The sequence below is a fragment of the Pangasianodon hypophthalmus genome, chromosome 6 (assembly GCF_027358585.1).
Source record: "Pangasianodon hypophthalmus isolate fPanHyp1 chromosome 6, fPanHyp1.pri, whole genome shotgun sequence".
Taxonomy (NCBI): domain Eukaryota; kingdom Metazoa; phylum Chordata; class Actinopteri; order Siluriformes; family Pangasiidae; genus Pangasianodon; species Pangasianodon hypophthalmus.
The window spans coordinates 14,478,344-14,505,687 of NC_069715.1; the positions used below are offsets into that span (position 1 = coordinate 14,478,344).

General features: G+C 38.8%; 2 protein-coding genes across 4 annotated transcripts in view; one reads left to right on the top strand and one right to left on the bottom strand.

The window, feature by feature from the left end:
- Positions 1–1,344: 1,344 nt before the first annotated feature.
- asz1 (ankyrin repeat, SAM and basic leucine zipper domain containing 1) lies at positions 1,345–22,315 on the bottom strand. Of its 3 annotated transcripts, XM_026927052.3 has the most exons (14): positions 22,161–22,315; positions 21,926–22,073; positions 21,661–21,763; positions 21,405–21,527; positions 14,242–14,356; positions 9,817–9,928; positions 9,435–9,569; positions 8,550–8,671; positions 8,347–8,419; positions 8,084–8,140; positions 6,968–7,080; positions 4,665–4,770; positions 3,892–4,005; positions 1,345–1,680 (listed from the first exon to the last, which is right to left on the bottom strand). In XM_026927052.3, exons 2-14 carry the CDS (start codon positions 22,031–22,033, stop codon positions 1,456–1,458), a joined length of 1,506 nt encoding a protein of 501 aa, XP_026782853.3. In that variant the 5' UTR covers positions 22,034–22,073; positions 22,161–22,315; the 3' UTR covers positions 1,345–1,455. The 3 variants fall into 3 exon arrangements, with proteins under 3 accessions (XP_026782853.3, XP_026782852.3, XP_026782855.3); XM_026927051.3 differs by having other exon boundaries at positions 21,926–22,315; XM_026927054.3 differs by having other exon boundaries at positions 1,345–1,721; positions 21,926–22,312.
- A 3,823-nt stretch (positions 22,316–26,138) lies between these two features.
- cftr (CF transmembrane conductance regulator) overlaps positions 26,139–27,344 on the top strand; it is a 28,391-nt gene continuing 27,185 nt past the window's right edge. Inside the window, exon 1 of the mRNA XM_034305411.2 lies at positions 26,139–26,452. Coding sequence (XP_034161302.2) covers positions 26,400–26,452 — 53 coding nt within the window. The 5' untranslated portion in view covers positions 26,139–26,399. The remainder of the gene's footprint in view (positions 26,453–27,344) is intronic.

Genomic DNA, 27,344 nt, shown 5'->3' on the forward strand with positions numbered 1-27,344 from the left:
TGTTTTACCAGACAGTCTGTTTCCCAGAAGTACAGCATAATGAATTACAATCTGTTTATATTCCTCAATATTTATCATTCCATTGTTTTTAACAGGACCCTCTACATCACTGACAGGAATTCACACTTAGACAATGCCAGAACAGTCACCGTGGACTACACACAGGCAGACTTTACTTCTTGTTCTGACAAAAAGAAATGTGTATTCTAACAGGCTATAGGATTTTTCTGTAAAACCCTTAGATATGGCCATATAACACCAGAAATATGAGGCAACTGACAAACAGAAATGGTGACATTGTCGTATCTCACTTCCTGAAAGGGACCGTACTGATCAGAACTACACCTAAATTGTCAGACAACACAGATCACAGGTTCTCAACCGTGGTCCTGGAGTACCCCCTATCCTGCATATCTCAGTGTTTTCTCTACTTCCAAAACATTCAACTAATCAGATGAATGACGTATATTATTGGGCTTTGTTACTTAGATTGTCAATGTGTTCAGTTAACACTCATGTAAGCTGAATTAGTAGATTAGTTTTTATTGTATCTGTGGTTAAATAGGACATAGTTAGCACCACCACTAACCCAGACAAGCCAATCAACACCATCGTTGCACAACGTACTGCCTCCGTGAGAGCAGGGTGCTAATGGTAGACTTTAAGCTAAAACAAGGTGACGTAGTGTTGCTAATTATTTCTGGCGTTATACCTCCATCCTGACCTATTTAATGGTGAAGCATTGCTGTATTTGTAGTAACTGAGACTGCTGAACAAGTGTACAGAGAGTATAGAAAGCTTTTCTCAGAAAGGCCATGAGAAAAGCTATATGGTGAAGCTAGACTTAAGTGTGGCGCTGATTACAGACATTTTAAATGACAATGCCGATGATGGGGCATGAACACTCTACGCTGTGAAGATGTCCCTCTGCTTAGTTGTGTTTTTACACATGATGAAGTTGGTAAATTGCTTACTCATGAGCTTTATCATCCTCAGTGGTTACTTGACTTGTACCAGAGAGCTCTACAAGTATATACATAAATAAATTTCCATCACAGGCACTTTACTATATTTTAAAATAAAGCAAAAAATAAAACTTTAGATAGAAGTAGGCAAAAGTAATGGAGGGAGAGGTGTGTGAAGACGACGATGATGGATTAGAGAAATCAAACATATTTTTAGTCAACCAATAAAAGGCATTTCAGCACCATAGACAGCAGCTTGTATGTGCAATCGCTACTACTTCACAGAAAACAAAAACAAACAAACATGATTTAATGACTATTACACCCACACAGCAGTGCCTATAAAGTTTATGAAAGTAAGGACAGATTTGAGTCTATCTATTATTGCAACATTTAGTGGAAAGAATTTTAATGAGGTGGTGCAAAATGGTTATACAGAACGAAAAGCCTGTGATCTTGATCAGCTGCATTTTCAACATAAAGCAAGCCATCACAAAATACCAACTTTGAACTTTGAGGAAAAACACTGAAATGAGTTAATGACAAAAGAAATAAAAGGAAGGGAAAACACTGATGGCAACAAAACTGAAAACAGAATAATTCTCAGATGTAGGCTTTGAAGTGTCTTGCTTGTGACAACAGTAGCAGCAATCCTGCTCCAAGCACAGCCACTGCAAGCTTCTTTATAACTCGTCTCCGCATGCTGCTGTGGGAACTGGGCAGAGGAGGATGGAAGGTGTAATCAGTGGGATCCAACTAAAGGAGAGCATCACAACGTTAAAATGGTCAGTCACAATCACTGGTCTAATGTTTTCATCAACATTTATTAGTAGGGTTTGTGAAATGTTTTCATGGTTAACTGAATGCAGCTCTTAATGCAAATGGCAATGGCAATATATATATATATATAAACAGCATGTTCTATGCAATGTATTTGGGTGACAGTTGTAATGCTGACAGCAAGGTTTTAGCAGATGTCTGTTTTCCAAAAGTACAGCATAATGAATTACAATCTGTTTACATCCCTCAGTATTTATCATTCCATTGTTTCTGACACGATCCCATGCATCACTGACTGGAATGCACCAGCCAATGCCAGAACAGTCACCGTGGGCTACAGACACACTGAATATACTTCTTGTCAGCTCTACTCGTTATACATTGGTGACTTTAAGAATTAAGAATCTGAAATGTAGACTCATCGTTACTCATTGGACCTCCATCCTTCAGTCGCTGCACCAAGGTTTATAGTATTTAGCGTACTGGAATCTTTGCTTATTGCCGTTCTTAGCCACGACTCATCCTACAAGGCGACTTTTTTTATAAGACGACTTCTCACAGCAGAAGCAATGACTTTGGGGTAAGACGATGCTGAGCAAGCTTTTGAAGGCAGCTCTTTATGTCTCACAAGGAAATGACCTTCAAGATGTTTTGAATATTCCACTGCATTTTCTATCCTGTATGTTTTCTTCTGTTTTCGTGAATTTTGTTCTCCCAGTTTGGCCATTTCCCGCCCACTAGCCGGTTCTTCCAGATCACACAACAGCTACCAGCCAGGCAGGGTGAGGACAAACATGCGCTTTCCCCAAGACATGAGCAGCAGTGCCAGGTATCTTTTTTCTCATGCAACATCATAGGGCAGGTGAACTTGGCGGGGATGCTACTTGCCCTGACAGATGAGCTGGCTAGTGTTCCTCTAACCAACAGGGCTGAGAGTAATGCTATACTTTTCACTAGAAGAGCAGCACCAATTATGCTCTCCCAACCATAAACGACTGTGGGATCTGCAAGATTCAAACTAGCCATCTCCCAACAACCAGGCAAATGCCATCATGTGCCATCTTTACGATAGTTTTACAGCACTCTCTGAAAGTCTACTTTGGGCTTTGGAATGGCTCAACAGAAAAGCGCTCACCCTCTCGCCGAGAGATCGCAAGTTCGGATCTCAAAAATGCCACAGCCATCCAAGGTCCGGGAGTCCAAGTAGCATGTGAAGCAGCATGAGCAGCTGTTTGGAAAAAAAATATTAGCTGGCTTCATGTGCTAGACTTCACCCTCTCCTGTTTGGTAGCTGTTGTGTGATAGGTGAGAGCTAGCTAGTGGTTGGGAAGTTTGCGAAATGACCAAATTGTGAGAAAACTGGGCAGAAATCCCCTGGACATAATTACTCTATGCTCTGTGTCAAAGTGTGTCAGCCATTTACAAACCTTTTCTGAAAACGCCTGGTTTTTGTAATTACAATCCTGTTTGCTAAACTCCACATTGGAACACTTGGTTTAGCTAATGAAGGTCTAAGCTGAATCAGATATGCTGGTAGGAGAAGTTAAAGGATACGCAGGAATGGAATAACCCAGAAGCTTCAAAAAAGGGAATAACAAGGAGCTTCACAGCGAGATTTGAAATCCAAGTCTATATTCAGTCTATATTTATCAGTCACAAAATAGCAATAACCATTCAAAAACTTGAAAAAATGTTACTTTTATTGTAGTAATCAAGTTTTTTGGATGGTCTAATCTTTGAAAACTACTGCACATGCAGCTGACTAAATAACGAAGTTAATTAAGTCAATCAATAAGGAACATCAAGTTCCTCATACATCAACCACCTTGTGGTTTTTTTCCTATACCAATTCAACTGTGGTGTGATTAGGGAGACCTGTAGAAATGCTTGGCTCTCTCCCTGAAGAGCGTTAAAAGATAAGATAAACCACATCGGTTGGGTCTTCCCTCAGCACATGGCCTCCATTCACTGTCAGATTCCAGCCTGACACAGAGGGCACGCTGGCTGCCCTCTACGCTCCAATCCTCTACACGAGACTGCACTGCTTCTGAGTTATGAGCTGCGAAAGTTTCTGCCGTCATACTCTGTCCTGAGTGGATTCTCAATTTAGGCAGATTATACAAAGAAACGTGAAAATGCTGCTGACCTTGCTGAGGAGGTCCCTGAGACAGACCACTTCTTTCTGCAGGTCTCCGGTCTGAGCCACTAGCTCTGTGCATATGGCCTGAGCCTCCTTCTTTGGATCCCATGTCAGAACAAGCTGCCGGAACAAATAAACTTTGAAAAAGTGGTTCAACATCGGAAAACTGTCTTTAGTTTTGGTTTGGTATTTTAGAATCTATATGGCAAAAAAATAATAATAATTTTTTTTTTTTTTTTTTTTTTTTTTTTTAAATAGGATAGCTATTAAGCCGGAAGTTGGAGTGATGTACTGAAAAAAAAAACTCAGAAAATACTAAGCAGCAAAAAAAATTTGCTTCAGTATTATTCCATGTGAAAACACCGCTTAGCAATGTAGGAAACTACAACAAAATAATTCAATTACAACACAATTCAGTTACATTATTTATGAAGAGAATTTTTGTTGTTGATCATTTAAGAGAGATGCAAGTCCGTTTGATTTAGGAATGCATAAAAATATCAGAACTACATCAGAACTACATCAGAACTACATTACTCACAGGCAAAGATGCACCTTTCCTGTAGTGGGTCAATATTCAGTATTAGAATTTAATGCTTACCTAATGTTAAACCTTTAAAGCAAGTTCCAGATAATTTTTTTGTTCCCATTTTGTGCTATGAATTAGAAAGGTTTGTTTTTGACTGCAGTGCTTAGGCTATACAATGGGCTTGGTAATCAGTCATGATGTGGGAAGTGGAAGTCTTAAGGGAGTCTTAAGGGAGTATGTGTATGCAAACCTGTGAGGTGCTGCGGGGGAACCTGCTGATGACATCCTGCACCATCTCAGTTAGGTAACAGCACTGCTGCCTCAGGCTGATCAGAAAGTTATATAGCTCCTCACTCCTGCAAAACAAAAACACAGTAGCAAAAACTGGCACAAGTTCCTGTGAATAAAACAGGATGAGACTCAAATGAAGAGGGATGGAATGTGCACAGAAATTCTCATTTTTAGTATTATGTATTATTATTAAGTATTATGAGGATTACAGAATATATTATGAGGATTACGGAAGTCATTACAACAATATCAAGCAATATAAAACAGTAATCTTGCAATCTATGCAAATACTTTCTCAATGATTCGTAGCATTGTTTGGTGATAGAATTCTTGAAGCACTTCTTCCATCACTTAGCATGTCAAACTCCTGTAATGGCTGACAGACCAAGTAATGCTGATAGTGCTATCTTAACAGAGAATCTCTCCAAGCAGCCGTTTTCTTCTCCTAACAGTCTGTCAGAGGCTGTGGTAAACACTGTCAGACTCTCTGGAGTTACTATCTCTGCCAGAATGAAGAGATGGATCAGAGTGTTGCTTTGTTAGTTTTTCTTTGACCAGATGAGTGATAGGCTTGTGCTGGACGACTAAGTGGCTGGTAAGAGCCACTGTGCCAACACACACCACGAGCAGATCCATCATCTTACAGTCAGGCAATAATCCAAAATCCACCTATCATAGCAATGTTCCTGAATTCAATCCATCAAGTAAATGTTTTTGCTCTGGCATCATTTCACATATTTTCTACCTATTCTTCATCATTTTTTAGCTTTTAAAAATTAATTACAGAATTAAATATTCTAAATTACTGCAGGGAAATGACATGTCCAATCATGCATTGTACAAACTTAAAATGACAAAGTATGTGTTCCTGCACATCCCATTAGCCAGGAAATCAAGCGTTGCCATGGATTTCTGTCTAACCCGACATCCCTTTAGTGTGTGTTTATACACTACCTATCAGGACAGGATTAAATGTGGAATTTACTGGATGACCCCATGCCCTCAGGGAAGCCCCTTAGCTCTGAATAAAGAAAATCACAGACTGATCAGCTTTGTTAAGGTAAGACATGGCATATGAGCAAACTGCTCAGAACCATCCGTCAAAACATGAGCATGGAGAAACCGCACTCACTCATTCCTCACTTCACAAATCATTATTAGAGCTTAAACCATTAAGACAGGTTTGTCTGGAAACCTTGTGGACACAGCGGGTCGTCCTACTTCAAACAATGGTAATCTTACTAGATGCCATAAAGGTGGAGTTCAAGTCTGTGAGTACATTTTCCTTTTGGTCTGAAGAAAGACACTGAGTGTCTCAGCCTCAGATTAAATGCAGAGAGATCTCTCTCTTTTTTTTTTTTTTTAAGTCACAGTGATCACATTTTTTCTTCATTCTGATGTTTGACGTGATCGATAATTGAAGCTTTTGACCTGTATCTGCATGATTTTATGCATTGTGCTGCTGCCTCATGATTGGCTGATTGGATAAATGCATAAACGAGCAGGTGTACACGTGTTCCTATTAAAGTGGATGATGAGTGTATTTCACAAGTACAAAATCTGCTAGTGGGTTTTTTGATGAGTTGACTAATTAAGGCTTGTATAAAGACCTGTATAAGTAATTAGTCATGTAACGCTGACCAGACAGATTTTAAACTTTTTTTTGTGTGTGTGGTCGCAACAGACAGCCTTTTAATAACTAGCACAGACTGGACGCCTCACAGCTCAAGAATACTCAGTTCAATTCTGAGCTCATGTTACTGTCTGTGTAGCAAAGATGAAATCATCTCTTACTAAAGATGAATTAATGAATGAAATATAAACTTCTACTGCACCAAAAACATCAGTAATTATATGGTCAATTATATGACTAAACTAACTGTGGCTGCTTTGTGAGATCTAAAAGGTGTTTAAAAATCCAACTTACAGTTTCCTCTGAAATTAATTACAAGAGCAAAATGAGATATAAGTAACTGCTTACAAGACTGCTTTATTTTGTGATCATGATTTAAGTTATTTAACACAATGATCCTTAAATCCTTTTGCTGTGTACAGTGCTGCTTGTCTGCTTGTCTGACATTTACCCTACCATCACCTGACAGATCCATGCCATGATCAAAGTCACAGAGATCACACTTTTTCCTTCATTCAACTCAAACTTAGAAAATGACTAATCCACTGCTGGACAACTAATCACAGAACCCATGATTCATAACTCTCTCTTAAAAAAAATAAAAAATAAAATAATAAAAAAAACCTTACCCACTGTCTATGTTATCAAGCTGGCTCAAGGTGTCCAGATCCACTCTGTCAAGGTGAATCTCCTGAACTGCATTAAGAATCTTCTTTTGGTCTTCAGGGTCTGTTACTCCAATCTACACAGATTCATTGGGACACCAGGATTAGTCCTTATTCATCATAGCTGTGTAAAACTATGGTATAAGCTGTGATTTGAGCTGCATGAAATAAGCTCCTGCCCATTAGTCCCTTATTTCCATGTCATATGCATACAGCGCATTCCTATTATCCCTCTTATACAGCTAATGTACATGAAATGTCCTAATTATGTAGTTATTGCGATAGTGAGCCAATTAAAAATAAAAAAATAAAAAAATGCATTCAGCAGCCTACATTCAGAGACAGAGTGGAGAAAAGTCAATACATTTCAGTGAAGCTGAGTTAGTGCTTGTGTCCAGAGGTTGTTGAAAATAAAGATAAATAAAGATTCTTGGTATAATAAATGTTCCTCAAAATGGCATAAATGGTGTGCACAAAATGAAAACTAAAACCTACTATTAACACAGTTTAAGGAAAGGAAGAAAGAATGGTCCAATAGGTTTCTCTTTTGCAATCATTTGATTTTATTGAAATTAATATAAGCGTACTGTATATAGACAGTTTTTTTATAATGCGGTTTAAGGTCAAATGTTTAAGGTATGCATATGTGTCTATTAGTCAAATGAACGACTAATGAGCCGAAAAAGTTCCATGTCTGTGGAATTCGGATTCACGTGAACCAGAGTGGACCCTTCTTAATAACAGAGTATCACAACTAGCATACCCTCAAGACAGTTAAACTTAATATAAATATAAACCCAGAGGGCAGAGCTACAGAAAATGCTGGAAAAGCACAAACTGAAAAGACCGTACAATTACAGTGGGTGCCTTAGTCACCCCCATTATTGTAACGCTCCATCAAGGAGCCCGCATAACAGCAGGTCTTTGCACTGGCTTTGTCCCAGAAACTTTTTAGGGCAGTTCATAACATGCATTATTATATGGCATGAGCTATTTTGCCAACTATTTTTAAATGTTTAAGTGTTAGCGATGAGCTATTTATCTTCTGTTTAGGCATCATCTCATTCATTTTAATGTTACCTTTACTAAGTCTTCTTTTTCAATCGTCAACAAGTGGCTCCAGGTGATGTCATTTTCCTGATCAACATATACAGAAATGAGAAACTCTTTTAGAATAAACTCCATACCACCAAACCATAATACCCTGCAGGTCAACTACATTTGTTCATGTATCTACACACCGTGCCTCACCTGTTTTAAGTGTAAAATAGGCTAAAAATTCTGAACTGTTTAAGTCTGCTGACATGATCTGTGATCCAGTCTGTATATGAAAGTTTCCTCACCATTATGATATCAGAGAGGTACTCCAGATTCAGCCCGTGTAGTAGTAGCTCAATATCACATAGTTTAGCAGAACTGCAAGCAAAACCAAATTTTTGTGTATCCATGTTACATTATAACATTATATATATTATAGCACCAGTTTTCCTCATCACCACTAGAGGGCATGCTAGCCACAGTCTGCGAGAACTAGGCTGGAATGTACCTCTTCTTTGAGACAGATAGAGGCTCAGGGTTTTGGTTGAGAAGTTTAAACACTGTTTCAGCTTTGGAGGGCAGTGGACCATTAACAATGGAGTCACTTGGAGAGTTGAGAATCCTGCAGATCTGTGGAGAGATTGGTTTAATATGAAATTGAACCACTTTCAAAATTCTGAACAGTAACAATAATGCTCATGTCTAAATATCTTACACCTTCAGAAACATACAATACTGCAAACCGCTGCCAGACACCTACAGCCCTGGTTCTCAAACTGGGCTTCATGAAGAAAAGGCATGATTTTTCAATTTTGATACAATGGTGCAACCACAATAAAGCCATCATATTTTCTGAGTTCTTATTTGACTGCTCACTTGAATTGAAGGAGTTTAATCCAAACCTCAAAAACAAGTACGTCTATAAATAATCTTGAATTTAATGACAATCTCAATAAAAATGTGCACTGTGAACGAAACATACAGGAATATGAAGCTCTATGCATCCAAAAAAATAACAAAAATGTTATTGCGCACATTTAAATAATGAGCTAAAATTTGATTACGTTCATAAAAATAAAAATATACTGATGGAGCCCACATAATTTATTTTAGAATTAAAGGGTTCTCTGGTTGCAAACATGTTTGAGACCCCCTGACGTACAATATAAATCCCCAAACGTGTCACAAGAAAGAATAACACCATCTTAAATAACTCCACTTCACAAGTGCCTCATACAATGTTGCACATCTGTGACGATTCTTTAAACACGAAACATACAGCAGAGTTTTTGTTTGTCCTTCTGTGGTAATGGCTGATAATGGGTAATTCCTTACATGTAAAACCCCACATGACTGATAAGGTCTTTAACATCTGAGGTCATAGGTCACATACCTGCAGGTGTTTGAATGATTTGGCCAGGTCAGCTGCTGTATTCCCTGCCTTGCTTTTAATGGACTTGTCGGCTCCGAGCTGTAGTAGTTTCAGAACTGCAGCTTCATGCCCATACTGCACAGCTAACATGAGTGCCTAATTTTACCAGAGAGTCGCATTTGTTATTCCTGCAAGCACCACAATCCTGGCCTTATATTTCTAAAGAAAGGTGCTTGTCAAGTGTGACACCACTTAGACCTGCTGGCAGACATGAGGCATATTGTGTTTAAATCACTCCATATACGAATGACTGACCTGCTAGGCAAACTTGAAACATTTAATTTACTTTAGAGACAAGAATTCAAAAGTTGATTGGGAACCGTGACTGATGTGTGAAGAGTACCGTGTGGCCGCTGTCATTCTGAAAGTTCAGCTCTGCTCCATGGGACACCAGCAGATTGATCACCTGAGAGTAACCGTCCCTGGCAGCCAGCATGAGGCACGTCATACGACTCCTGGGCAAAAGGAAAAATGGCGCAAGTCAAAGCATTCTTGCGTTTACTGTTTTGCTGACTTTCACAGTAGAATGGTAGTTCATGGGTTAAGTCCAAGTCCGTTCAGGTACAATTTAACACAAAGTTAAACTATAAACTAGTGACAAATAGTCTGACCTGTGAAAGGTGCTGTACTGAAAGAAAAGGTTAACAGGGTGAGACTGTTTAAAATCATTTTGGTAAAATATTTGACATACTCTGACATAAATGCCTATAATCTAGCTGAAACCTTTTATTGTATTGTATTTAGAGCAAACTGAGAAAAACATTGAACTGATGAACACAGATGGTGAGAAAGAAAGTACTACTGTCTCATCTTGCTTCACCTGGCACCTCAAGTTCCATCACAGGGAAAGTATATTAGCTAATCTCATTGCTCGTGTGGTCACTGAAACCAGAATGTGACTCATATTTATGGAACTGCAACGGAAAGCAGAAGCTCTTGTCAAACATTACACAGCATGGTGAGGTGTGTGTGTGAGATTGCAGCATGGGTTTATGGGAAAATCCTTAAGCCATTTATCACAATACCTGACATTTCCCAGAGAACTGGGATCCAAACTTCAGCACTACAACGTCATGTACAGGTGACGGAGGCCACATTTATTCCTCAACATGACACTATCTACGCATGTTCTCGTGACAAACTGTGTGATGGCTTACATCCACCTTTTCCCAGGGTAGCATAACAATAATCAGGAAGTTTGCTGAATCAATTCAGGAAGTTTGCTGAATCAGATCAATCAAATGATTCAAAAACATTACTGCCAATATTGGCGAAGTTAAAAATTGACCTTCGCCAACTTTTTTTGGCGAAGGTAATAGTGAATGATGTGTTACAGTTACTGGAGAATGTAAAAGCCGTTTATCTAGAGAAATTTTACTTCATGAAATAGCCCATTAATTATGTCCAAAACACTCAACGGTTATTTTTACTCATCTTGATTTTGATGAGATTTTTCCACAGTTTACTATAACAAAATATTTATCAAAATAGGATGGGTTCGAGTCTTTTGTCCCTTGCAGACAGGCATTTAGTCCAGAACAGTTAGTTCTGGTCCACTAATTTGATTGGGCTAGTGGTCCAAGAGAGCTGATATTTAGCATCATGTGATAAGTATAAAAGCAATGGTGCGTTGTGAATTGCTCACACGGCGCTGCAAAGTACATTTACTCTGTTTATTCATTAATTTCTAGTAAATGCTTTACTCTGCTCAGGGTGGTTTAAATGAACAATTTGTGTATACTTTGGGAAAACATTGACTAAATTCATTAGAAAATATCGTGGTCAGGTACAAACAACAAATAAAAACTGCGAGAGAGGATGGAATTAGTCAAACTTTCTGTGGAAGCAGGGCGCAGTGGGATTTCAAAAAAAAAGAAGAAGAGAGGAGAAAAAAAAAAAAAAAAAAAAAAAAAAAAACACCTCTATGCCAAATTGTCTGTATGAGATATGTAAAACCATCATGATCAGCCAGCCAATCTTCATACAATCCAAGACATAGTTTTGTATAGCTTTAAAAATATTTGTGTCCCCCTATATGTTTAAGGCCAAAATATCACTAAAAATCAATTGTGTTATTCTCCTGAAGGGTACAAATAATTCTGGAGTTAATTGCACAGCCCGTTCCTGGGTTACTGGAACAGCAAGTAGAACAAGGGTGAGTAGAACAGCTTGTGCAAAGTAGTTAAAAAGTGCACTAGGGTTAACTCTCATTCTCCTCGATAGAACTGTCAATGAGCCATGGGAGGGTGTTTTAATTTCACACAATCCCCCAAGCCTACTAAATACAGAATAGTACAGAATACACACTTCAACGTAATTAGAAACATTGCAATCCATTAATGGAAAAAACTGATTTTTTAGAGGATTATGCACTGTCTGAACAATAGTGACTTCAATGTGCATACACAACCTCATTTTAGATTTTCATCCCCCAGAGTGGCACAAAAATCAAAAACATTTGCAAAGCTGGTGTATGAGCGCAACTCTAAGACTTCGTTCCCCACAATCCCTAAGTTGTGTGTTATGTGTACACTTCAGATTTCCACCATTTATGGAAGAAAATCCTACAGGAAATGCTACAGACATGCAGCATATCAGTAATGTCGTGACTACGTATTTGGTTTACTAAACCTGTTATTGGTATGCAGCTGTCAAGTGCCAGTCAAGTTCAGGCTTCAAAAGACTAAGAAGAAGGGCAGTGCTTCACAACTGTCATCTCATAGCCACTTCCCTCTGCATCTTGTTACCACTTTTCAAATATTGTGTCTGGACAGGATACAACCACTTTCATACCAGTCAACACAGCAAAGTGCTTGTTGATACTGGGTCGTGTGCACAGCTTGGGCTGCAGATGATGTGCAGCTGGGGGCCGGTGGACGAGCTACTTAGTGCCTGTGGTTGCAGTACAAGTGCACAATCACCACCCTGACTCCTACATCAAGCAGTGTTTCCATCCTAATGTTTCCGAAAAGTCAGCAAAAGAAAGTGCAAATCATTGTGAGTTTCCACTGCATATCGGTATGTGAATACATTGTTTAGGGTGCAATAAAATTACATATTATGACAGCCAAATATAAACACTTACGGGTTACGACTAAAGCCAAACTGAATGGCATTTCAAAACAGTCGCCCACTTGAACATACGTGATTGTCCAAGAAGTTATGGCACACATTTTAACCAGCAATTTGTCCTGACAAATTGTGTCTGTGGTGTGATATTTACATAGCTTTCAAACAAATTGTGCAGTTCAACCTAAAATAGCCCCCCGAAAACCCAATGATAATCAAGGTGCAAACTGCATGTGGCTGTTAATCACTCCAAACTGGCAATTCAAGAGTATGGCAGGAAGTTCATCAGTCATGACCTTGCACCACTCTTCATTATCAGGTCAGTTGAATTTTCCTGAACAAAAATACTGATCAGAAGCATTTATTCAATTACTTCTTCAAAGCCAAATGCACACTACATGATTTTAGCCATGATTTCCCTGTCACAATTTTGAGGATCTGCAACAAGTTTCTTCTCTTGAATTTCTTTTCACCATACCTCCAGTTCTCTTTGCACAACAGACAATCCTTACTGCTCCTGTCTTCGCAACCAATACTTCCTGCACAGTTTTCTCTTATTTATCTTTTCTCTTGTTTCTAAACAAAATAGCGCAAATAGACATGACAGACAGCTCTCACATTCATTTTTGTGAGATTTAAGGATCGGGTGCCTCATCTGAAGACCCACCTCTTCAACAAGCACTTGATTTAGCACTTATGTCATTTATTTTTGAAAGTCCTTTGACTTGTGTCCTTTCTTTCATGCTGTTCTAACTGCCTTCTAACAGGGTTTTATGTCGATGGACTACTTTAAGAATTACTATAAGTCACTCTGAATAAGATGCTGTAGGTGTAAATATAAAATGTAAATGAATTGAAAAGAGCGTTGGGAAATGCTTGTTGACAATGAACAAGAACATTGTGTTGGTTTGAGCTTAGTTTTGTGGAAAATAAGAATTTTGAAAACATTATGCCAGAACTTTCTAGACCTTATACAAAGCATTTTTAGCTGGCTAGAGAAGCATTTAGCAATAACAAACCATTTCATGTTACCATGTCAACTGACCACTGCTTGTGGTTATATCCAAAATGGCATTCTGTCCTAATTGTAAAATAGTTCACCACCATAAGATAGTTATTAAAGGGAGCATACTGTTGTGAAGGTTAGTAACAAGATTAAATAATATGCTTGGAAAACAAACACTCATAGGCTATGTTTGAAATGTTGGCATGCACTTTGGCATTGTTTACTTGAAAAAATTTGTATCTGTATTTCACTTAATATCATCTTCACAAATTATTTAGGCATTTCTGGCATCTCTGTTTGGGAATTTTAACCATAAATTTAAAATCTATGATTCCATATTTCTCTTAAATGGGCTTTTGACAAACGTTAAAAAAGAATCTTCATTAAAGCATTTCATGCATGCATATATGCACACAGGTATATCTTACAATCCTTCTGACATAATTATTAATGCAGCTAGTTAATACTATGCCTACATCAAAATCTAACCTAAACCTCAGTAACAAAAAGGAAATCTTTTAGTTCTTTTTAGGTTTTTAAATAAAAGCAGTTTTTCTATTTAAAAAAAAAATGCTGTTTTTCTTATGGGGAACACAAAACTATCAGATATTCCTATCCTTGTAGGGACATCTGATCCCATCCACAAATAAAAAAAAAAACACACACACACACACACACACACACACACTTTACCTGTTGTAGACATTTGGGTCAGCGTTGCGACTCAGCAGTAGAGCCACACACTTGCTGATGTTCTCTTCAGTGGTAGAATTTGCAGTGCAAGCTGCCATTAGCACAGTATAATGATCTGAGTGCAAGCAAAAAAGAGAGAGGTAGGGAAAACAAGCTCAAGATAATAGTCTGCAAACTGTGGCAGTAACAGAGTACTTAAAGTCCTTTTGATAGTACAGTTGAGGTAACAACTGTATGTTTTGCAATAACATTGAATATGATATCATGAAGAAACAGCAACCATGGAACTCCATTAACAATAACTAACATGATCGCATTTGCATTAAGTGTGAAATCCACTTGAAAGCGCTTTTCCAAAGGCCCAACTGTGTACACAGTTGTGTGCCAATGCAGTGTGTACACACAGTCGTGTTGCAGACGTACTTGCTCTGATTAGAGGCAGGTTTAGGCTACATGAGCAAGTCTGGTTGAGGGTAGGATGCAGACTTAGAATGGTTGTGTCTGCAGTGGAGCAGGAAAATAAATAAAGCACCGGTGTTGGGCCAGCGCAATGACGCCAGCATCACGCTCTGTGTACTGGCATTATCCATCACTGCTGCATTCTTCTCCCTCTAAGCAGAACATAAGCTACGAAGCAGCGGCTGGTTACACATTTAATTATTTCCTTCCAGAGCCCCCAAACACACAGACATTCATATACACACACAGACTGGACATGGCGGAAATGTCTAAATTACTTCACTCATTCTTCCCACCAGCGTGTAAACTCAACCCACACCAGCAGATTAATTGGATGTTTTCAATAACCCTGTTTCTGCGTCACAACTATTAAGTAAAGTCAAATGAAACAAGCTGAAAAAGCTCTGGGCTAAAATTAAAAGATATACATACACACAGCTCAATATAAATTGAAATGATTCATTCTAGCCTTAGAAGCATTAGAAGTAGCTATAAACAGTTAAAATGTGTCACTCACGCTTGTCACTCACGAAGATGACACATAGCCTACACTATATGGCCAAAAGTTTGTGGACACCCAACCATTACACCCATATGCGCTTGTTGAACATCCCATTCCAGATTTAGTCCCACTCTGCTGTTATAATAACCTCCACTCTTCTGGAAAGGCTTTCCACTAGATTTTGGAAGGTGGCTGTGGCCATTTGTGATCGTTCAGCATCAACAGGATCAGTGATGTCGGAAGAGGCAACCTGGGGTGCATTTGGCGCTTAAGTTCATCATGTTCAGTGGAGTTGAGGTCAGAGATCTGTGCACGCTACTCACGTTCTTCCACACCAACCTTGTCTTTCTGAACAAACCATGTCTTTATCGATGTCGCTTGTGCACAGAGGCATGGTCAGAGTCAGTATACAAAGACATTCTATACAACTGCATACTTCCAACTTTGTGGCAACAATTTGAGGAAGATGCACATATGGGTGTGATGGTCAGCTGTCCACAAACTTTTGGCTATATAGTGTATATGGGCCATGTGACCCATGGATCGATGTAAAGCTTGTCACTGCATTCTCCAGAAACATATCCTCAGTCTTTACTTCTAAGTCAATTTCTTCCACCTCAGTACTGGATTCCTTGGGGTTACTGCCGGCCTCAGAGTGACATCTTGGACATAATTTCATTCCAGGTTTCAGAGCTGTGTCCATTCTTTTCGCCAAGAGATCAGCCAGCTCAATTGTAACAGCACCAGCTCTTACAGGTTGTTGTTTTTTTTTTTTTGTGTTGAAGGGATCACAACATTTTCTCTGGTATTCTTCAAATCAGTCGAGACAAGCCTTTTTATGATGAACACAAATATAATCTTTGGCACCACGTCCACATAAAAACTCTGTTCTCCATGGAAGAGAAACCCATTCAGTGTTAAGTGCTATGGGTTTTGCCCTTAAAAGTGTTTAATTGTTCCAACCTTATGATTATGGTTTAATTTGTGGCAGTCTGCTTCAGAATATAAGAGCACACAAACAGAGCAAGGCAAAATGGATGCCATAATGACTACTGCACTAAACAAAAAGATAATTTTTTTATAGGCTTTTATATGCACACAAGAATGAGCAATCCCAAAATCACTGTGACATCAGATTTTTAATTAAACAATACTTCTAGAGAGCAGAACATTTTACTGATAATTGGCCTGTGGAGCATTCTAGGAACCCAGGCTTCCATATTGATGTTGTCAGCAATACTTTAGATATATGGTTTTACTCAAGTAAAGACACATGAAGACAGCCCTGTTGGTACATGGCATAAAAGTAGAAACAATATCTGGTGTCCACAATGGTGTTACTGTCCAGCAATCTTGAAGCATCTGAAAAGTGCTTCAGAATGACTGTTTTGTGCACGTAGTGACTTCCGGCCATTTTGAAGAGGGGGAAAAAAGTCAGATACAGCCTTGCTATAATCTGGACTGCCTGAGAAGTACACTGACACTGGCCAGAAATATTTACGAGATCACAACTTTGTAGGGTTATCAGAATTGAAGCAAACAAAAATGAAGAAAGATTAATTTGTTCAAAACAACTGTTAACGTAATTTTATTATTAATTTATATTATTAAAACTGATGTCCAGATCACTATAATATTTGAGATTTGTCAGTCCTTTGTACCAAACTTTATCTATTAAAAGTTTGAGCAAATTCTGAGATCATGGTGCAACCACCTCCGAGTTGATATGGAATGATATAGTAACAGTGTGTGGTTTAGGACGCATCCACAGTGAAATGATGACAGGACATTGACCACGAGGTTGCTTATGACCCTGTTCGAACTTGGTTTTAACATCTGTCTCCGGATAGACCACAGCATCATTATCACACCATCATCAGTGTGATGGTTATAAAAACCACAATGCCAACTGACAGACTGCATGGTATTCACACTACAAAAAATGATATCTTAGCAAGTGAAAATAGCTTAATATAGTCCAATTTATCTAGTATTTTCTGTTGGTAGATTACAAGAACCCAAATATAAGATTATGAAAACCTATTTCTAGACATTTTACTCATTTCTAACTTCACATTTTCTTGTTCCACAGGCAGATAATTTTGCTTCTTTCTAGAAATAAATGCTTAAAATTAGCAAACTTATCTGCCAATAGAACAAGACTATTTCAAGCTTGAAATCAGTAAACAAAAAAGTCTAGAAATAAGTAATCTTATATTTGGTTTGCTGCAATCTTGTAATAGGAAATACTAGATATATTTGAATATATTCAAAATATTTTTTGCATTGCAGTGCAGCTTTAGCTTAACCATATCTGCTTCATGTGCTTTTACACAATCACAGCTCTTCATTTACAGAGAGAGATATAGAAACTGAAGTAAAATGCGTCTTGGGGCTATGTGTCAGTGATTAGTGAGAGCGGGTCTTGTCGAGAGTTTGGAGATTAAAACAAAAACAGTCCCTTGTAAATATCTGCAACAAAATAATGATCACAAAAACAAACGAATGAACTCGGCTCACAGTCCATGCCAAAGTCACCATTACAAAGGAGCTTTCAAAATCCCTGAAGTAGACAGTGAAAACTCAGTCTTGTTCTATTTTTCCATTTAAATGATTGCTGTTACACGTCTTCAAGAAGGATCAGATTTGGTAAAGCATACAGCTACAGATTCCTCTTCAAACTCTGTCTAAATATAATGAAAGTGTTTCTGTATTGTAGCTGTACACGTACACACACACACACACTTGTGTGTACACGTACACACACACACACACACTTGTGTGTACACGTACACACACACACACACACACTTGTGTGTACACGTACACACACACACACACACTTGTGTGTACACGTACACGTATACACACACACACACACACACACACACACACTTTTGTATACACAGACACACCCATTGGCAGACAGAATGTTTCTGTAGACTTCTGAATTCATTCTGCTACCATCATGAGTTACATCATCAGTGAGCCTGTTCAAGAAGCAGCCATGCAAGCCCAAGCCATGACACTACCTCCACCATGACTGAATGATGAACTCGTATGTTTTGGATCATGAGCAGATCCTTTCTTTCTCCACACTTTGGCCTTTCCATCACTTTGGAAGAGGTTAATCTCGGTTCCAGAACGTTTGTGTCTCATCACTGTATTTCTTTGCGAATTCCAAACTAGCCTTCTGATGAGTGGTTTGCATCTTATGGCAAAACAATGAGCAAATGGTGTATAGTGTAGATGGGGTACACTCACCGACCATTCTATCATTCATGCAATCATCCAATCAGCCAAGCAGGTGGTAGATACTGCTCGAGAGCTTCAATGATTTTTTTCAAGCCAGTCTAGCAATTTTTTATCTGACTTCTCTCATCAAAAAGGCATTTCCACCCACAGAGCTGCTGCTTACTGGATGGTTTTTTTTTTTGTTTGTTTTTGCCCTATTCTGTGTTAACTCTATAGACTGTTGTGCATGAAAATCCCAGATGAACAGGAGTTTCAGAAATACTTAAACCAGCCCATCTGACATCAAACACGGTCAGAGTCAGTGACATTTTCCCTATTCTGATGTTTGATGTGAACATTAACTAAAGCTATACCTTGACCTTGACCTATACCTGCATGAACTGCATGAACGAGCATCATGCTACCGCCACATGAATGGCAGACTGGAAAACTGCATGAATGAGGTAGAGGTGTAGCTAATAAAATGGTTGGTTAGTGCATAGTTGTGCAATACTACCATGCTTCCTTATTAGTCTTGGGCGTTCCTAATCTCCATGTAATAATTAATAGAGGATTGATTTTTAATTTACACAGAGTTTGGCATACTCTTGAGTGACTTTCTGCACTGATGAATTGCTGGAATAGGATAGGTCAGTGTATAGAGCCAGGGTAAATAAAGTACAGTAGTGTGAAGATTAGAGGTGCCTTTTATGGTGCACCATTAGTGTCCATTTAAGCGCTTATTGAAAAGATGAGTCTTGAGCCTGCTTTGAAGACTCTTCTGTTCAGACAGTATCCCACTCCCAGGTGTAAGTGAAGAGTGTAAGTGACTTCTCCCAGTGGACTGCTGCTTTTTGATGTAGCACACATTAAACAGAGAAAAATTCGATTAATAAGAATATTTTACTAATTAATGTACACAAACGTGTACAACTCATCATTTAAATTTGAATATATAAACATCATTGAAAATGCACCACTATTTGGTACATTTGTCTAAGCAAGTGCTTATAGTAAACTGTGTTCAGGCAGTTGTTTCCAGCTGTACAAGAGCAGGGTTCTATCTAACTGAATGGGGAGTCCCATAAACCTGAAACAAATCTGATCTGAAATCAATGTTAAAATATGACAAAAACTGTTTAATAACTTGGGTTTTTTGTTGCCATTAATGCCACAAGAGGATTAGTAAGGACAGACACTGATGTCTGGTGAGGAGGCCTGGAGCGTAGTCGGTGTTCCAGTTCATCCCAGTTGTGTTCAGTGGAGTTGAGGTCAGGGCTCTGGGCAGGCCACTAGAGTTCTTCCACCCCAACTTTGGCAAACCATGTCTTCATGGAGCTCGCTTTGTGCACGGGGGCATTGTCATGCTGGAACAGGTTTGGGCCTCTTAGTTCCAGAGAAGGGAAATCTTAAATCTACAGTGTACAAAGACATCCTATACAGTTGTGTGCTTCCAACTATGTGGCAACAGTTTCTATACTTTTACACATACCTTTGGCCATATAGAGTATGTGTACTACAGATGGAAAAACATATTGTCTTCTGCTCCCTTGAACATTAGCTAGTCCGGCTTTTATGGTTTAGTTTCTTTACAAATAAAAAATTTTCACTTTTTAGGGATGAAGCTAAAGATGTAATAGCAATGTATTAGCCAGTAATGTATTGCCTTATATATTGAGGAATCAGGCTCTTATTTATAGCTCCTCAGTTTTTATAGATATGTCCATGTAGCTAATCGACAATAAACGTACAGCTGAATTGCATTCTGAAACACTGAATTCAATGTGTGTTAACTCCACTACCCCTATACTGGATTTCACGTTAATATGACATTATACATTGCTGGAATATGGACAATGAGAAAAGAAGTTTTTGCTCTTGTTGTCTCTAGTTTTTCCCCTGCCACATCAGCACTACAGACAACCTGCAACTTCTTACAGGAACAACAAAAATACAGCACCAACCAACAAATGAATATCAGAGACATTTCAATATATATTTCAGGTGGAAGTCATGATCATTAAAGGCCATCTGAACTTAAAGAGACAGCTGCCTGACACCTTTACTTTCCAAAAAGCAAAATTAGAAGTGGCATGAAATAATATTTGGATTTTAGATTGAATTTTAGGGGCAGTGGTGGCTCAGTGGTTAAGGCTGTGGGTTACTGATCAGAAGGTCAAGCCCCAGCACTGCCAAGCTGCCACTGTTGGGCCCTTGAGCAAGGCCCTTAACCCTCTCTGCTCCAGGGGCGCTGTATCATGGCTGACCCTGTGCTCTGACCCCAGCTTCCTAACAAGCTGCGATATGCAAAGAAAAGAATTTCACTGTGCTGTAACGTACAGTACTGTGCAAAAGTCTTAGGCACATGCAAAGAAATGCTGTATAGTAAACATGCCTTCAAAAATAATGAAACTAAATGTTTCTACATTAAAAAATACTATAAAGAGCAGTGAACAGTAATAAATAAAACAAAGTCAATATTTGGTGTGACGATCCTTCACATAAAAAAAAAATAGTAGTCTCAGGTACAGTGTGTGCAGTTTTATAAGGAAATGAGCTGTAAGTGTTACTGAGCATCCTGCAGAAGCAGCCACAGTTCTTCTGGAGACTTTGACTGTCGCACTCGCTTCTTATTTTTGCAGCAAAACCCAGCAGCCTTCATTATGTTTTTTTGTCTGAAAAGTGTCTCTTATGTAATATGCTGCTTTCTTTACTGACATACAAACATTTTTCTGTAACATTTAATTTTGTGCTGAAAAACTAATGTTTTGAATATAAAATGTTTTTGTACGGAATCAGTAATGTAGAAGTCGTAAAATAAAAATCTATAACAAAGTTTGTACTAAAAAAAATAAAAATAAATAAAAAATGGGTGTCTAAGACTTTTGTACAGTACTGTATATGTGACAAATAAAAGGCTTCGGCTTCTTCTTTCCTAGGTTTCGAGCTTTTCAACCTTCCTCTTTACCTCTGCTGAAGTTGGCACTGGCTCCGCGGTCCAGCAGCAGCTCGGCCAGCTCACAGTGACCAACATGGACAGCACACATGAGAGGAGTCCACTCAAAGCCCAGATATGTCTCTACGTCCACACCTAAACACAGAAACAGAAACTGAGACACTCCTGGCTTTCAGGAAACCCAAATATGCAACATACAGTACCTCCTTCACATCAAATACAGCACTGGCCTCAGTTTATTCCAAATAAAGCTAGCAAAGCTACACACCACTGTCCAGCAACTGGCGCACGAGATCGACGTCCCCTGCTGTAATGGCTCTTTTCAGGACAGACACATTGTCTTTAGGGGGGAATGATGTCGCCTTCGACACCTGCCAAACAAAACCAGCATTAGATAACTAATACATGCTCTACAAGTGGATATTCACATAAAAGCGGGTTTTAAAGACAGTATGTGGGGAGAGAGAACTGAAAAAAACACAGCTTAGCTACCGCTAGTTATTTAGCTAGCGTGTTTTTAAATGTAATTTTACCTCAGGCTCGAGTTTCTTGCTATCACTAGCATACCCAACATCCCATTCGTCACTACTTCCATCACTTTCATCTCCAGCAGGAAAGGCATAGTCAATGTTATCCAGCATGGCTGTGTCCGTGTGCTGTACCTGTTCAATTCACTAACACCTACAAACACATCAGCTAGCATTACAGCACAAACATGTCCGCTGCGCGCTGGGATTACACACAGCAACAGTTCAACATGGCTCTTACAAATGAACGAAGGCGTCTTCTCGTTTTAGCTCTTATTTCCTCGACTTGTATACAATTCATTAGCATTACCATGTACAAAACAATTGCTTGAACTTCTACGCCTCCCCAGCACGTTTTGGTGAGTTTCAGTAGCGCCCCCATGCGGCCAAAAGATAAGCTACATTTAAAAAGGCATACAAGCGGAGAAAGGTCTATCGGCGTCCTGCAAGAGTACAAACCACGCCCATTGCAAACCACGCCCACTACAAGGAATGCCTACTAGGAAATCAAACTACACAACATTTCCACGCCCACTACACAACATTTCCACGCCCACTACACAACATTGCCCGTTTAACCCTAACCCTAATCCTATGTTTACTGTATTTGTTGAGGGCGTAACTTCTAATAGTGGGCGTGGTTTGTAATACTGCAGGACGCAGACAGATATACTTGGATTAGCAATTGGAATATTTTCTGACATCTGTCTTATTCCAGTATAAACTTAACACATTCAGTCCACAAGATGGACCTTTCTAAAATCCCTAAGAAGTTTACTAATCACATAAAAAGATCAAATGTAGGTATCTCACTCAGAGGACCTATATCTTACAGTTTTAGTATTTGTGTATTTGATAATTTGGGAAAACGCACTTCAATATGTGGGACATGTTTATTAGGTTTAGAATATTATGAATGCTGATAAATCACCCTAACTTGTGCAGCCCAGGCCTCTCTGACCAAACAAAAGTAAATGGATGTCAATTAAATTTTTTTTAATTATTGTTTTGTATAATAAAATATTATTTTACTTTATATTTTATTTAAAAGTTATTACGTGTCTTATTTCTCACTGGTTCAGATAACGTAAGCATAATTTTAAAAATAATAAAACCATATTTTTCAATAGAGATCCTCTGAATGCATAGAGTAGCATGTGGGAGAAGCAGGTAGCAGCGCTGCTTTACAGGTCCAGGGTCCCCGGCTTGATCCTGAGCTTGGTCTGGGTGTAGTTTCATATGTTCTGTCCATGGGTTTCTTGCAGGTTTTTCCTCCTATCTAACAAAAAACATGCCCATAGGTGGATTGGCTATGCTTTTCCCTAGGTGTGAATGTGTGTACATGGTGTCCTCGCATTGTGCCCAGTGTTCCTGGCATAGACTCCGGATCTTCTGCAACCCTGACTAGGGTAAAGTGGATATTAAGGATAAATGATCGAATAATTCAGCATAAGAATAGTGTTACATGTATTAGTGTATACACACTGAACATTAGAACCAGGCTAAATATAAGTGAATCAGGCTAAACATAAGTCTCACAGATTAACCCTTCCTAAGAAAAAAAAGCTAGAGATATATTGAATCATTGATCACACCATTAACCTCTGCACATGTTTTGTGAAACCAATCCCTGATCCACTGATTTAACTTCCTAGCTGTCTCTGTTATCTTTTTCCCACTTTGTCAATCTCTTTGTAACCTTCTCTTTGAATTACCCTTTGTTCCCACTCTACTCTGCAATTCATTTCAGCGAGTTATTACAAGTTGTGTATATTTTCATCAGTATTTGGTGGCCAATAACAGGTTTTATGCACAGAATGCACTGTTATTTAAAATGAATATGAATATTGAATGAATATTGCTTTTGTTTGACTAGGAAATCTAGCTAGGCATTCTGGCTAAAAAATATTTTGAAGAAGTGAAGATACTATATTAAGTTACACTCTTAAAAAAGATCCTTAAGTGAGTCTTCTGTTGTAGGGTTCTACATAGAACAACCAAAGAGCCCTTAAGGGTTGTACATTTTCTAAGAGTTTATTAACTGAGGATTCAATTATCAATCAATCAGGTTTGAAGCTTCAGGATTTCACTAAATGCATACTACCCGCAAACAACCTCTATGACAGTCCCAGAAATCAAATAGTTTTAAAAAGTGGGACAGAGCACTTTGTCCCACTTTTTAAAACTATTTGATAAAGTGGGACAATAAAAAACAAAAATACTTTCACACCTTGAATGCATACTTTGTTGCCTGAATATGTCACAATGTTGTTTTATTCATACAGAATTTATATTATATCGTGGTCAAAAGCTATGCATGCACCTTTTCTGGGGAGCTTCCTGTGTAAGGATTCGCCTGCCCTCCAATGTGACATGACACTCACGAAATCATGTGAATTCAGTCACATAACAACTCTGCTAGATTGTTTAGCAATGTAGTTGATTATAGCTTTCGAACAAGAATAAACACACCAGATCCTAGGTGTCCCACTTTACCAAATGTCACCAGATTACCATAATTCACACTTTGTGAAAGTAGCGTAGGTGAAAAATGCTCTGTTTTAATTTTGTTTTGACATCTATTAAAGACCAGACTGTAGCACTTAAACTCTACCAAACTATATGTATATAGCCTTTATAATTACTTTTGACCAGAAGTTGAATTCTAAGCAATTGATTCACTTATAAACATCCTTCTTTATCCTGTAATCCAGTGTCAATCACAGTTAAAATGAAACAACGATTCCAGTACAAATGTATAATTAATTTGATTTGTAAGAATGATCAATCCTGACAACAGACATGCCAGTATGGGCTCATTTAAAGTGTTGTGTAAAATGTTGAAATTGTTGTAACTTGGACCTTATTCATAACTCTCAGAACGAACTTTCAGTTGTTTCATCTGCATTTGCAGTTGTTTATGTATACCATCCTATGAATATCTACTACGAAGATCTCGTGCATACTGTAGCTATAATTTTACGTGGACCTATTAGAATGATGGACAGGTGGTGCAGCAGGTAGCGTTGCACCATCACAGCTCCAGGGTCTCTGGTTCTACTCTGAGCTTGGGTTAGTGCCCGTGTGATGTTTCACATGTTCTCTTTGTGTCCATGGAAGTTTCCTCCAGGTTCTCTGATTTCCTCTCACCTCCCGAAAACATAGCAGTATGTAGACTGGCATGCCATCCAGGATGTATTCCCACCTCATACCTTATGTATCCAGGATCTGCTCTGGATCCACTGTGACCCTGAAAGCATTTACTGAATGAATGAGTGAATGAATGAGTGAATAATACTGATATGCTGTTGGTCACTACCAGGGGGCACGGTGTCTTAGTGGTTAGTATGCTTGCCTCACACCTCTAGGGCTGGGGGCTCGATTCCCACCTTCGACCTTTGTGTGCAAAGCTTGCTGCGGTGGTTTCCTCCCCCAGTCCAAAGTGTTGTAGGATTGGCATTTCCAAATTGTTCGTGAATGTGTGTGCAATTGTGCCTTGGATGGCACCCCATCCAGGGTGTTCCCTGCCTTCTGCCATGAGTTTCCTGGGTTAGGCTCCCCTATGACCCTGTGTAGGACAGGCAGTACAGAAGATACATGGATGGATGTTGTTTACTGCCCATTTGCATTTGAAGCTCCTGCTTATATACAGTTAACATTTTCTTAGTCTTAAGAGACTTAAGCCTCAGGGGCCTTAATATTCAGAGCACCAAACATTGCATGCCTTGCCTGTCCTGTCCATCGCCTCAGCTAAGGTGTGTTATATTTTGAAACTCATACATATGAAGTTTACATTATTAATCATATGAGGTGGCTCATATTTACTTATTTTTTCAAATTATTTTTAAAGTTGTTGTCTACCTAAATTCCTAAATTCATTCCTAATCCCATGATTAAATTCATCTCTGATGGATTTGGACAGGATTTAAGAATGAACTTGCATGTAGCCTACAATATATCCATGATGCAAAATATTCATCTCGTCCATGCTTTGCTTTTTTGATATTCATAATGCATAAGAGTGAATATCCTCACGTGTACGATGCCTCACGTGTTTGTCTACAGTTTTCCCACAATATAATCAGCCACCCCCCACCCCACACACACACACACAAACACACACACACACACACTTTTTTTTTTTTTTTTTTTTTTTTGTGGTGGTCACCTCTTTATAAGCTGCCCGTGTAGGAGTGACATGACAGTAGGATGTGTGACTGAGAGCTGGAGAGTGTGAACCTCTCACTAGCTCCTGGGACTCAAGCGCGCGCGCTCACTCGACGACGCTGCTCAGTGTGGTGACGGACGCGATCCTCGCGCGCGCGCGCTCGCTTTCGCCTCATTCACGCAAGTGATTGCTCGGCGAAGAGCTCTTTAATAACACACTCAATCTGAAAGTGGACAGTTTGTGAAGGCATTCCTCATGCATAAGCGGCACGGCTTCCATGGTTAGCAGACGCGCTCCCGGGCTTGTTTTAGGATGCAGAGATCACCTGTGGATGATGCCGGCTTCCTTTCGAGATACTTTTTCTGGTAAGGACCAACTGCAATGTTCACACAGCAGCACAAAGTGTCGACTTCTTTTAATGCCTACAGTATTTCATTAACATCTACTGTCTCATTGGACACTCGAACACATGCTCTTAGTCTACACACTCTCAGAAAAAAGACTACTGTACAATACACTGTAAAGTCAGTGTGTATCCTTTACCTAAACAAGATGCATGTGCTGTACCTTTAAAACTGGCCTCTATAAACTACTGACTAAAAGACTACTGTACAATACACTGTAAAGTCAGTGTGTATCCTTTACCTAAACAAGATGCATGTGCTGTACCTTTAAAACTGGCCTCTATAAACTACTGACTAAAAGACTACTGTACAATACACTGTAAAGTCAGTGTGTATCCTTTACCTAAACAAGATGCATGTGCTGTACCTTTAAAACTGGCCTCTATAAACTAATTATATCTGTCTAATTATATCTGAATCTATTCACCTCCCTTAACTTTTAAATACCTAAAGGTACAAGATATCCACATTTCCAGGTGAAAGATAACAAGGAAACAAGCAAAGTACAATTTAGTACTAGGTCTTGTCAGGAAGAAATTTTCTATCAGTTTGTTGTATCAATAACCTGCTAAAAACAACCCTTTCACATTCATTCATCAGCTCACATCAAATGTAGTGTAACCACATCATCATTAAACCACACTGAATTAGACTTCATGTGAGTGTTTTAAGAGAGCTGGTGCACAGAGAAGTTGCCAGTGTTAGATTAAAAAAAATGTTCAACTGAACATGAGGATTAATTCAACACTTTCATGTTGCTGTGCGAAAAAAAAAATCGTGTAACAGATTTAGAGTCCGGACAGCAGAATCTGTCACTATCTTCAAAAAATGGCTAAAGACTCACCTTTACACT